Source organism: Amphibalanus amphitrite, unplaced genomic scaffold (genome assembly GCF_019059575.1).
Source record: "Amphibalanus amphitrite isolate SeventyFive unplaced genomic scaffold, NRLGWU_Aamphi_draft 000278F_arrow, whole genome shotgun sequence".
NCBI classification, from domain to species: domain Eukaryota; kingdom Metazoa; phylum Arthropoda; class Thecostraca; order Balanomorpha; family Balanidae; genus Amphibalanus; species Amphibalanus amphitrite.
In genome coordinates, this window is record NW_024881773.1 from 467,677 (window position 1) to 480,767 (window position 13,091).

Below are 13,091 nucleotides of genomic sequence, written 5' to 3' on the forward strand. Positions count from 1 at the left end.
TGGTCTCTCAATGGGGGTGGATAACTTGTCTGGGTCTCGATGGTAGTGGAGGGGATGATGGGCAAGTCGCCCCTGTTAAAGTGACCAATGACCATCCCACCTTTAAGGTAGACTGCCACCTCTGGGCCACAAAACGGTTTTCATAAGATTAACCCCACCCCAACACCACTGGTCTATGGTCATGCGGCGTTGCTACTCTGTGTTGATCGGGCTCGCTAGAATGCAGCGTCGCATACCTCGTCACACCAAAAAACTGTTGATTGAGGCACTTGTGTTCCCCCAAATGCAGTACTGCATGTGTGTTTGGGGCAGCTGTACCAAAACCCAGAAGCGCAGGCTGCAGAAGTGTATCAACTTCGCCGTTCGAATAGTGACAGGCCTAGGTAGTCGCGAGAGGGTGTCGGGCGTACTTCGCGACCTCGGCTGGCGCGCCATAGACGTCATGATTGCTGAACGCGACCTTTATGCTATGTATAAGTTCATTCACGGCATAGACGCGCCAGAACTGCTGTGTTCGCGCATCGTCAGTCGTTCTGATGTAGCTGCGCGCAGCACTAGGGCAACCGATGATGGACAGCTGGAGATACCGCGCTCGCGCGCGGAGTTCGGTCGGCGCTGCTTTTTTAGTCGTGCAGTTAGAGCATGAAATGAGCTGCCTCTACACGTGAGAAGCTCGTCATCTATGCATAGCTTTAACCCTGCAGTTGCTGGGGTATTTCGCCACCCACCGTTTGCTGGGGGGGGGGGGGCGTTAAACGCCCCCAGCCGATAACTCGAGAACCAATAGGCGCAGCGAAACGCACTAGGCGGCAAACGAAAGAACGCGACGAGACGCTTCAGATGAGTACTTTAAAGTTGAATTTTGAGGTCACAGGTCGGGTCTAGGTCAGGTCAAACACCTGAAATCGGGCTTTCAGTAGCATGGACTTCAGGACCTCGCAATGGGCGCCTCTCGTCATAAACTCTGTCAAAACGGTGCACAATCCATCATATAAGGCCAACAAGAGTGTCAGCTCCATGTAGGGGTCAGTTAAGCATAGGTCAGGGTCAAGGTCAGGTCAACCCGGTAGGCACATATCCTCGAAAATCAAAACTGATATTCGCAGCCTGTGACACATGTTTTATGGGTAATTTGGGGCGTAGAACACGATGGTGGCATTCGTTTTATCATATGTGTACGTGTTTGGCTAAAAAAGTTCAATTTAAGAAATGCATGTATCATGGTCGTGAAGTAGTCACGAGAAATTGCCAAGATTCAGTTCAAGATTTTGGAAAATGCGGAACGATAATCAATAATCGAAGATAGCCATTTGATTGTTCATGGTATTGGCAGTCTAATGGCGTTTACGGCATGTCTGTATGTCTATTTTGTGATTTTATATGATTTTTTGAACATATGCCGTTTTTGGTCGAAAAGTCAGAAATCATGACGTCACTAAAACCTCGATATCTCAAAAATTTTCCGACCGATTTTTTTGAAACTTTGTCACAATAAACTTCAATCAATTTCCTACAGGTACCCAAAATTTGGCGCGCCTGTGGCGCGCCGTTTTTATGCTATGGCCCGGCGAAAAAAGTGGGGGCGTTTAACGCCCCCCCCCCCCCCAGCAACTCGCGGGTTAAGAAGTGTGTCTCATCTATTTTAATGTAAGTCTTTTTTTAAATATGCCAATGTTTTATCATGTACATTGTACACTGACGTGGAACACTGAAAAACCATTTTATGGATGTTTCCTAAATACACGAACGAACGAACGAGCACTGTTTTGTCAATTTTTTCAATTCAGTCCCTATAGCGGGGGGGATACGACCCCCTCGCGTTTGGCCCCTGATCGAGCTAGAGCTTCGCGGTAAAAAAGAGCGTGTCTTGTCATCATCTTGTCAATCTTGTCAGATCTTAAGTGTCGTATGGAAAACGCGTTATCTGTCGCACTCACATGGTTCACTCAAAATAGGCGCAAAATTAATCCTTCTAAAACGGACTTGGTCCTTCTCAAATCAGTGCGCAAAGATATTAACTTCAACTTCACTGTACATTTTGGTCACTCCGATATTAGTCCTGTGCAGTCGGCTAAGATACTGGGCGTCACCGTTGACTCGTGTCTGTCGTGGGAGCAGCATGTGTCGATGATCGTCAAGAGATGTTACCTACTGTGTGCTGATTGGCCTCGCCAGAATGCAGAGCCGCATTCCACGCGAAACCAAACGGCTGCTTGTAGAAGCACTGATGCTTCCCCACTTACGGTACTGCATGTCTGCGTGGGGGAGCTGTACGGTGACCCAGAAGCGAAGGCTTCAAAAAATGTCTGAACTTTGGAGCCCGCCTTGTCACCGGCTTAGGCCGCCGTGAACATCTCACTGGCACACTTGAGCTAGAGTGGGGTAGGATAGACGTGATGTTATGGGAGCACGACGTATGCACAATGTATCAGTTAATGTACGACCAGAGAGCCCCGGAAGTGATGCGCACACATTACATGATCATATGTCGATGTAAGTCATGATAATTCCTCATTCGTATCAGCTATGCTGTACTATATGGCTCACATGACCAATACCCTCTCTAGAGGCTCCAGGCATGGATGAAGGACTCCAGGTATCGGTGGCTCGGTCCGCTGTCTCCACTGCCACTTCAACTGTTTGGGACAAGATCATCTCGGCAGTCACGTGAAGAAATATCACAGCAACATCGGCAGGAACAGCAGACTCAAATGTGAATGGTGTCGGTACACCACCGACATCTATGTATATCCATATGACAAACCACCGAAGGACCCACACCGGGGAGCAGGCGTATAAGTGCAACTCCTGTCCGGTACGGTTGAGTGAGCAGTTTTTAGGTCATTGACCTGACCTGGAAAGTCAACCAATGACCTAGGATCTTAAAATTGGGCACTATCGGCTTCCTCGTCACGGGCAACACGCTCGTTTTTTTCCGCGAAGCCCTAGGTCGATCAGGGGCGAAATGGCAACGGGGTCCACTCCAACGGACCCCCCCCCCCCCCCTTCATACGTCCGCGGCTGGAAATTACACCGGGCGAGGGCTAGAACAGTGTCGAAGTCAGTTACAAAACGTGGAGAAAGCACCGCACATTTGAACAGTGGAATTTCGTCACAGAACCATGGTCTGACACAAATGCAAATTTCACCAACACATGGTGCTGGATGGTCACCTTCTTTTCAGTCACACTGATCAATGATCATCCATACTTTTAGAAAATCGCAATGAAACGCTTAGGACTCGTCAGCGTCCTGTCAGCATGTCTTCACAGCTCAGTTCGTTTATTATACCACATCCATCACACCTGCATCGCTTTATCAGTAAAACTGTGCGTGATGGCCGGCAGATGACCTAATTTTCGTTCATGAGCCTACAATGAAGACTCTCGTGGAACATGGCTAGTCCTCGGGCAGCTTACCCGTGTGGGTCCGCACGTGTCGAACGAGATGTGGCCGGCAACTAAACTGTGCAGCACAGGAGCTACACCTTGGCTACACCCATACGGCCGCTCTCCGTGGGTCCGTGTGTGTCGAAGGAGGAGTTATGGCCGCTCCCCAGTGTGACTCCGCGTGTGTTGAGTGAGATTTGATAGACAACTAAACCGTGCTAGGCAGGAGGAACATTCATATGGCCGCTCTCCCGTGTGGATTAGCTTGTGACACAGGAGATCTGAGTGCGAGTATGTTTTTGGTCACTGAGCTGCTTTCGTCTTCGTAACTGTGCTGGACATGGCGAATGGGAGAAAAGCCGCTCTTCCGTCTGAGTCTGTGTGTGGTCATTCAGATGCTTCTGCTCTCGCATCTTTGTGTTACAGAAGGGCAACCAAATGGCTGCTGACTCATGTGGGTTCTACGGTGGCTTATCCTTCAGCTGCAATGTTTCGTACAACAAGTAGCAACACTCGCATTTCAATATGCTGTTTCTGTCCATGTGATCGTGTTTCTTCGTCACGTTCTGGTTTGGGCGATCTTGTCCCAGGCAGCTGAAGTAGCAGCAAGGACAGTGAGCCGTTTCAGAGACACCTGAAGGCAAGGGGACTAAGCGAAAGATAAACAACGCTTGGTTAAAAACAATGAACGACATCCGAAAAACCGAAGGGGGTCCATTCACCCTCCCCCCTATACGGGAGAGGGTTAAGCGTCCCAAACTGGTCAGTGGCTTGAGGGTCCTGTGATGGCCTCTGAGGGTTCTACTTCTTACTGGACTCATAGGGCTCAGGTCGACCTATGATGGCCGGGTCCTGCACTGCATGATGAGATCTTTCTGTATTATTAGAGCATGCACTCTATTTACATGTATTCATCGCACATACAAAGAAAATACCCGTCCAATAGATTAAACGATCGGTCCAGTTTACATCGCGATGCATCGACCCGTCAGCAACCAGGGTATATGAATTTTACCACAGTATGGATTTCACAATTGAATGCGACCGTCGCACACGACATTGATTCTAACCAGATAAAATACATAAAAAGCGTCAATCACGTAAGCAAGAGCAACATCGTGGGAAGAACACCAAAAATCGTCGAGCTGGATAGGAGATTTCAGTCATGTGAAAACAGTTTCGCTTTATATAAGAATTAAAACGATTTGTTCATATTTTGCCCTCTCCTTCCTAAAAACACCGATTAAATATAGGTATTGAAACTATAAACATCAAACGATCATCAGCATCCTGCTCAACTTGCTAAACCTGTAAACATTCTGCTAAATTGCTAAACTTGCTAAACATGTCTACACAACTTGGTGCGTCTAACAATACCCCTGTCACATTGATCGCACCTGTACTGGCAGACATGCGAGTGTGTAATGGTCTGCAGGTTTTTTTGTTTTGTTGGGTTAGGCCCTTTCGGTCCAATGAGACCATTTCAGAGCCGTAATGGTCTGCAGGTGACGCGAATGTCAAGTATAATGCTATAATGAAGCGTGCCAGACAAGAATGTCAGTTCTACGCCCGCTCTCCCGTGTGGGTCCGAATGTGTCGAATGAGATTAGATCGTTCACTGAACCGTGCCGCACATGAGCTACACGCATATGACCGCTCCCCCGTGTGGGTCCGCGTGTGTTGAATGAGATGTGATCGGCGATTAAAGCGTGCTATGCAGGAGGAGCATCCATATGGTCTCTCCCCCGTATGGGTTCTTAAGTGTCGAATAAGATGTGATCGGTCACTAAACCGTGACGCACAAGAGGTACAACAATAAGGCCGTTCTCCCGTGTGGGTCCGCATGTGACGCGAGAGATTTGATCGGTCATTAAACCGTGCTGGACAGGAGGGGCAGCCGTACGGTCTCTCCCCCGTGTGTGTCTGCATGTGACGCGAGAGATCTGTTTTGGTCTTAAACCGTGCTGGGCAGGAGGGGCAGCCGTACGGTCTCTCCTCTGCATGAATCTTCACGTGTCGTTGGAGACTGGACTGCTGAGTAAACCGTGCCGGACAGGAGTTGCACTTATATGGCCGCTCCCCGGTGTGGGTCCTTTGGTGGTTTGCCATATGGGCGGATATATCGGTGGAGTACGGACACCACTCACACTTGAGTCTGCCGTTCCTGCCGATGTTGCTGTGATATTTCTTCACGTGACTGCCGAGGTGATCTTGTCCCGAACAGGCGTAGTCGCAGTGGGGACAGCAGACCGAGCCTCCGATACCTGGAGAGGGCAGTGATCATGTCAGCGATACTGATGAGAATATCTGGCAAGGTCAAGAAATTGTTTTGATCAGGGTTACTTTAACAGGAAAATTCGAGAGGGGGAATAAAGTTCGGGGCAGGGGCGGATCCAGGGGCATCTGAAAGGGGGGCCGAATGCCATTAGGTTTTTGTTAGGATGGCGCCTGCAGAACCTTACCTACCCCCAAATCCTACTCTCTCCCCGGATTCTGGCCACTTTATATTGTTAGGTTGCCAAAAAATAAATTAGCTAAAAAATATACGTATGTAGGGGAAAGTGGGGTAAGACGGTCAGGGTAGGTAAGACGGGCACCCCTTCTGCAGACCAAACCAATAGCGCTACGAGCGAGAAAAATTAGGACCAGAATTGCCTTTTCCACTACACACCACCATTGAAGTCTGGTGAATTTGTGTTCAGTCCATAATCTTTTATTTTGATTTCTTTAAAACACTCATTTCATTGAAAACCATAATGTATTGTGCCAGCTTTTGTGTGCAGCACAACAGAGTTAAAAACTGGCAATCACTTGTGGTACGTACATTCATATGCCACTAGTGTTCATTCACCGCGGATTTGCTTTGTCTGCATCAATTGTCCACAAAGAAAAATCGTGCGGAACTTCTGACATTGAGTTTGGGGTAAGACGGGCAACCATGAATCCAATGGGTCTGTAATGGTGAAAATATTTTTGTTGCTGTAGGAAAAAAGAAGCATTTTTTATAAGAATATGTTCGATTCCGATACTCACAGACATGTTAGCTATATTCCTTCGGCACAGTTTATTCTCGAATAATGAATGTGAAAAACGGCTCTACATGGCTTCTGAACTAGGGCCTATATACGAGCATACGCCTTCTGCACGAATCTCGCATACTGCCATTTCCGAAGCACTTGAGACCAACGAGCGACTGTATCAATGCGGCTAATCTCGGGCATTTGCTGCGAGCTGTGCTGGTCGGTGAAAGAAGCTGGCCGTCTTGCCCTACCCATGTGGTGACCGTCTTACCCCATGGGGTGGGGTAAGACGGGTTTTTGCAAGGTTTTGCAAAAACAGTTGCAGTTTATTTGTGGAATCAGGTCTAAGTCTCATCTTCTGGCAACTGGAAGTAAAATGTCTAAAAAAGGTTTTCATTCAGTTTCCGTTTCTATGATGTTTCTAACCGGCCGAAAAATGGCTCCAAAGTTAAGGTGCCCGTCTTACCACACTTTCCCCTACCTACCTTGGCGGTAAGGGGCGGGGGAGGTCCCAACTTGACTGCGCCCTTCAGTGTTCCATTTTTCAGACTTTTTGGTGGCAAATCACACCTAATGGGAAAATACTTTCATCCCTAAAATATGAATGGCCGACTTTACCTCTGAAAAAAGTTTCATGTATTTCCAACAGCCAGTTTACATGTCACTTGACAGTTGATGCACCCACATCCTTTTGTTTCACAGGCCCTGTCAAGATTCTGACATGAAACCCTGGTTTATCAGTTGACATACAAATTGGCATTACACCATTTTGCAAATATATTTCGGTTATTTATTTCCTTTTTTCTCATCCTAGGATTTTTTTTTTCTTCATCGGCACACCCAACCAAAATCCAATTTTAGAACACTGGCGCCCTTGCAAATGTCAATCAGTAGTATCAACCTATTACCCTGGCCAAACATCGTAGCGCCTTTCTAAATAGAGAGAGGTTAACACGTGACTATTTTTGCTAGGCCAAGACCGATTGAAGGACCCTGGTTCGAAGGAAGACCCTTGGTTCGGAGAGGTCATAACCCCCGTCCCCCGCCGGTTTCTACGCGGACGCCTGTAGCGATATGTCAGTGATTGCGAAGAGACGGAAGAGACAAGACAAGAGACGGTCCCACCGACCATCCGATCGGTATCGGGTGGGGTCAAATCTGGAGTTCCCGCTGCACTGAACGTAAAATTGTTGGATGGAACCTCAAATTGAAAAGTATCTAAGCGCCAGCAACGTTGATTGATGACTAGAGTCTGATCAACGATGATTATAGAATCTGAGTAGCGAATTGATTGAAAATGGGCTCAAAAATAAATTTGAAAGGGGCAAATTCCCCCTTCCCTCCCTAGCCGTTCACACACAATTCGAAAAGGGAGTGGAATTTTCGAAGGGGGGAAATTCCCCCTTCCCCCTCTTTAAAAGTTACCCTGGGTACTATACAGTACACATACAGGGTGGACCAAAAAGGATGGAAACATTTTGAACTCGCATAAAACATGCATTATTGCATGCATGTGACTGGAAATGGTACCAAACGAGAGTACATTTCGTGGAAATTCATAACGGCAGCTTTCTCATCTGCTTTCTCTCGTTTTCAGTCTCTCACAGCAAATGTTCGAAGAGACCACCTTCGCAAGACAGGCACAGCGGCCGGTCTGGTGGCTGACGCGATAGCCCGACGACACATGTTCGCTGGTATGGCTGACACATTCTTGGTGATCGCTCTCTTCAGGTCACAGAGACATTCCTTGTAGACCTGGCCCTTAAGATGAGATGATCAAGAAGTCACTGCACAGCAGCAAGGTCACCGAAATGATGTGCCCCCAGCGGAAAAGGAATCGTTGGTCCACTTTGGTTCGAGGAAGGGAGCGGCAACACCGTGACCGCCAATCAACAGCGTATACCAGGCGGCGCTTAGGAAGTTCTGAGAGAGAGTCCAAACGAAGCATGGCAGCCCCATCATAGACCTTATGTGGTTCCAGCAAGACGGTGCGCCTCCTCACATCGCAAAAACAACGCTCAAGTGCATCGAAAACCACTTCGGTGACCGGCTGATATCCCGCGGTGCCAGTCGGAACTGGCCTACCTGCTCATCCGACCTGACCCCTATGGATGTTTTGCTGTGGGGTCATCTCAAGGGCCAGGTCTACAAGGAAGGTCTAGAAAGCCTCTGAACTCAAGAGAGCGATCAGCAAGGCTGTGTGAGCCATACAAGCGGGCTATCGTGTCAGCCGCTAGGCTGGTCGCTCTGTGCCTATCTCGCGAAGGTGGTCACTTCGAACATCTGCTGTGAGAGACTGAAAACGGGAGAAAGCATATGAGAGTGATGCCATTATGAATTTCCACGAAATGTTCTCTTGTTTGGTATCATTCCCAGTCACATGCATGCAATTATGCATGTTTTATACGAGTTTAAAATGTTTCCATCCTTTTTGGTCCACCCTGTACCTACCACTCAACCGTTGATGTCAATGGAAAGCCCAACTAATTTTCTAGCGACAAGAAAGAGGAGCAATATGCGAAGAAATGGCCGGTTTTGAAGATATAGACGATTTAAAGGGACTATTCCACCTTTACATTAGGTTTGAGTTGAGATAGCCAAGTTTGCGGCGAAGTTCAGAAACCACTAACTATCTTGGGCGCAACCCCCGCAGCCTCGTGGCGTTGAAGGAATTCGCTCCCTTCATTTGAAAATGTTCCCTGTACAAGTAAGTCCCAATCTCTTAACCATTAACGGCAATCTGATGACGTCATTTGCCTTTTGAACGCCTGTCACGCAATCAAGTGAAGTATCACTTGACTTACGAATAAGCCAATCAGAGATACTTTTGCTATTGTATGAGCCGCGTCATATTTGAGAGCAAATATATTTGCCTCCAAATTTCCCTCTACATTCACATGAAGTAAATTCATTAGGTCACAGATCCGATCTAAATGACGTCACCGGTCACAATGAAATATAAAAGTCGCAATATCTCAAAAAGTATAAGATGAAAACGCGTAAAGACTTTCAGAATTCGTCACTATATCATGAGTAACATTTCTGAATCCTAAACGGTACTTTTTTAAAGGTGGGATAGTCCCTATAAAAGCCCTCTACAATAGCAGAAGCAGAAGAGCAACGTAAGAACGCATCCAGCTTATATTTTTACTAAAAATAATTCATTGCTTAGTAGGGTGTGTCGCTAGTCACAGATCACGGTGCTCTTATGATTTCCTTTGTTCCAGGACAACTGAAGACCAGCTGTATAAGAAAAACTTCCGAAAAATTAAAACCTATCCTGCCGCGTCATGTCAAAGTCTCGAGCAAAATCAGTTTCTGGCGTTGAAGTCTCCTGATACGGCCCGTTTATTTTTTTATCTTCGCGATATAGATGCGTTTGCTGAGCGGTTTACTATGCAAGGGAGTAACCTACGAGCCACACGAGACGGTTTTCGTGGAATATTTTGTACTTTTTTGTGCATAAATGTCCCAAATTGTCATGGTTCTAAGCGCATGCATCTGGAAGTAGAAAGCTAACACCGCAATAGAGACATTGGGCTTAGACACCTGGAATGTGGACTGCTCACCCGTGTGTGTACGGCGATGGACGGTTAGACTACACTGTACAGCAAACGTTCTGTTACATATATCACAGCGGTACGGCCGCTCTCCCGTGTGTGTGCGGAGGTGGTTTGCTAGGTTCCATTGTAAAGAAAACGTTTTGTTACATGTATCACATCGGTACGGCCGCTTTGCTGCATGTGAGCGGCTGTGGTCAGTAGCGGCGGAACACCTACAATTAACCCGCGAGTTGCTGGGGGGGGGGGCGTTAAATGCCCCCTTTTTTCGCCTCGCTATAGCATAAAAACGGCGAGCCGCAGGCGCGCCAAAATTTGGGTGCCTGTAGGGAATTAATTGAAGTTTATTGTGACAAAGTTTCAAAAAAAATCGGTCGGAAATTTTTTGAGATATCGAGGTTTTAGTGACGTCATGATTTGAGTTTTCGACCAAAAACGGCATATGTTAAAAAAACATATAAAATCACAGAAGAAAGATACAGACATGCCGTAAACGCCATTAGACTGCCAATACCATGACCAATCAAATGGCTATCTTCGATTTTTTTTTTATTATCGTTCCGCATTTTTCAAAATCTTGAACTGAATCTTGGCAATTTCTCGTGACTACTTCACGACCATGATACATGCATTTCTTAAAGGGACTATCCCACCTTCTAAAATGTTGTGAAAACCAGTTAAATTGTGCCCGACTTTATAGATTGGATGACCAGGAACATGGTTCTGGCATTTATTTTTCATTAAACATCTTAGGCTTCCCATATTCCAAACACAAACTTTCGAATATGTGACGTCACAGCCCAAAATTACCTCCTTCCCCATGCCACATTACTGTCATAAAGCTGATTCTTTTTACTCTGTAGGCACCACAACAAAGTTCAGACCAAGTTTTAAGCGATTTTTCAACGAACAAACCCATTTAAATCAGAATGACTAAGCGAGGTGACGTCACACTAACGGTCGCTCCATGTTGAAGGCACGGTTGAAGGTAGGGCCTTGTACAAGGCCCATTTTCAAATGAAGGGAACGAGTTTCTTCAACACCAAGAGGCCGCGGGGGTTGCAACCTAGATAGATAGTGGTTTCTGAACCTCGCCGCAAACTTGGCTATCTCAACTCAAACCCCATGTTAAAGGTGGGATAGTCCCTTTAAATTGAGCTTTTTGACACAAACACGTACAGTGTACACATATGATAAAATGAATGTCACCATCGTGTTCTACGCCCAAAATTACCCATAAAACATGTGTCACAGGCTGCGAATATCAGTTTTGATTTTCGGGGATATGTGCTACCTGGTTGACCTGACCTTGACCCTGACCTATGCTTGACTGACCTCTATATGGATCTGACACTCTTGTAGGCCTTATATGAAATGAAGGCTTGTGCACCGTTTTGACAGAGTTTATGACGAGAGACGCCCATTGCAAGGTTCTGAAGTCCATGCTGCTGAAAGCCCGATTTCAGGTGTTTGTCCTGACCTTGACCCGACCTGTGACCTCAAAATTCAACTTTTAAGTACTCATCTGAAGCGTCTCGTCGCCTTCTTTCGTTTGCCGCCTCGTGCGTTTCGCTGCGCCTATTGGATCTCGAGTCATCGGCTGGGGGCGTTTAACGCCCCCCCGCCAGCAAACGGCGGGTGGCGAAATACCCCAGCAACTGCCGGGTTAACCCTCGCCGGCACAGGCCATTTTGAGTCCTTCGACGGCACAAGGGGGGGGGGGTTGGTACGACCCCCCCCCCTCGCGTTTGGCCCCTGTTCGAGCTAGAGCTTCGCGGAAAAAACGAGCGTGTTGTCCGTCACGAGAGGAAGCCGATGATACCCAATTTTAAGGTCCTAGGTCATCGGGTGACCTTCCAGGTCAGGTCAATGACCCGAAAACCGGGAAAATCGGGACCTGTTAGAAAGTCGTAAAGTGTGGCTGCTACGTGGTTTTCCGGGGTGCTGATCACGAATATCGTGTTAGTTTTGATCAGAGATGATGTCTTTAAGCATTTAGACCAGGTCGGGTCAGGTCAGGTCAGGTCAACCGGTAGGGGTTGTGACGGGTATTCGTAATACGTGTCAACCGCCTCGGACAGCTTCGTAACATGTTACGAAGTCACCAAAACTACTTCGTAAATGTTCAAATGGTTCAATGGTTCATGTAAAACTCGAAAAAGTGAACCGAGGTCACCCGAGGTCACCAAAGGTCAATGACCTGACCTGACCTTCAGGTGACCTTGACACACACTGGAGTAACATCAAATCACATGTTTGAACGTTTGAAACCACGAAAAGCTTGCAAACGCGCGGCTAATGCGAGCCGACATGCGCCGAACCGCGATTTCGGCCAAACATGGTCACAGAAAAGAGGTCACAGGTCAAAGGTCATTGGGGTCAGGGTCATGAAATTTTCAGGGTAGGTGTAAAATTGATCAATGCGAGGGTACTGAAAGTTTCGTCGCGATCGGCCGCTTTTTACGCGAGTTATTCGCGAAAAACCGTAGGGGGGTTGCATCAACCCCCCCTGTGCCGGCGAGGGTTAAGGGGGGGGGGGCACTGCCGACTTTTGGTCCCATTCTATCCATGCAACGCCCATAGGGCTAATGTTACAATGCCAAAATCAAAGAGGGGCACGGTGCCCCGGTGCCCTCCCCGTTCTGCCGCCTATGGCTGTGGTCTGCCATGTTTGGACTTGTCCGAGGAGTAGGGGAGAGTGGGGTAATTTGGCCGCTTTTTTTAGAAAACGATATAACTTAAAATTGACGACACATTTCTGCATTTTCTCAACGCTGGCAGGTGTCGCATTCATTTTACTTTACTGGACAGTGAACTTGAAATGATAGAGTAATTACTTATATTGAAATTGTGACGTATTACAAAGGTCTGCAAGGCGGCCAAATTGCCCCACTAGCAGGGTTATTTGGCCGGGGGTGTGGGGCAATTTGGCCGGTGTTAGTTTGCGGTCGGGATTTTCTGTTATATTGCGAGTCAGCTTCAGATTCAGCAATGACGTGTGTCCTATGACGCATTTGCTGCATTTTGGAGGTTGGCTCAGGGGTCACAGGGGTCAAAATAGCCAAATTAGCGGCTCTAGATGCGATCACCGTTTTTTACGAATAACTTTTGAAGTAATCAAG

General features: G+C 47.3%; 1 protein-coding gene across 2 annotated transcripts in view; it reads right to left on the bottom strand.

The window, feature by feature from the left end:
• Positions 1-4,282: 4,282 nt before the first annotated feature.
• LOC122387236 (zinc finger protein 345-like) overlaps positions 4,283-13,091 on the bottom strand; it is a 48,943-nt gene continuing 40,134 nt past the window's right edge. Inside the window, exons 11-12 of one of the 2 annotated variants that reach the window (XR_006257532.1) lie at positions 4,897-5,653; positions 4,283-4,826 (exon numbers count right to left, since the gene is read on the bottom strand). Coding sequence is in view for 1 of the 2 variants with exons in the window: in XM_043377280.1 (XP_043233215.1) it covers positions 4,953-5,653 (701 nt within the window). In the remaining variant the exon portion in view is untranslated. Of the gene's footprint in view, positions 5,654-13,091 lie in introns of both variants that reach the window. The other variant, XM_043377280.1, reaches the window with a different exon arrangement.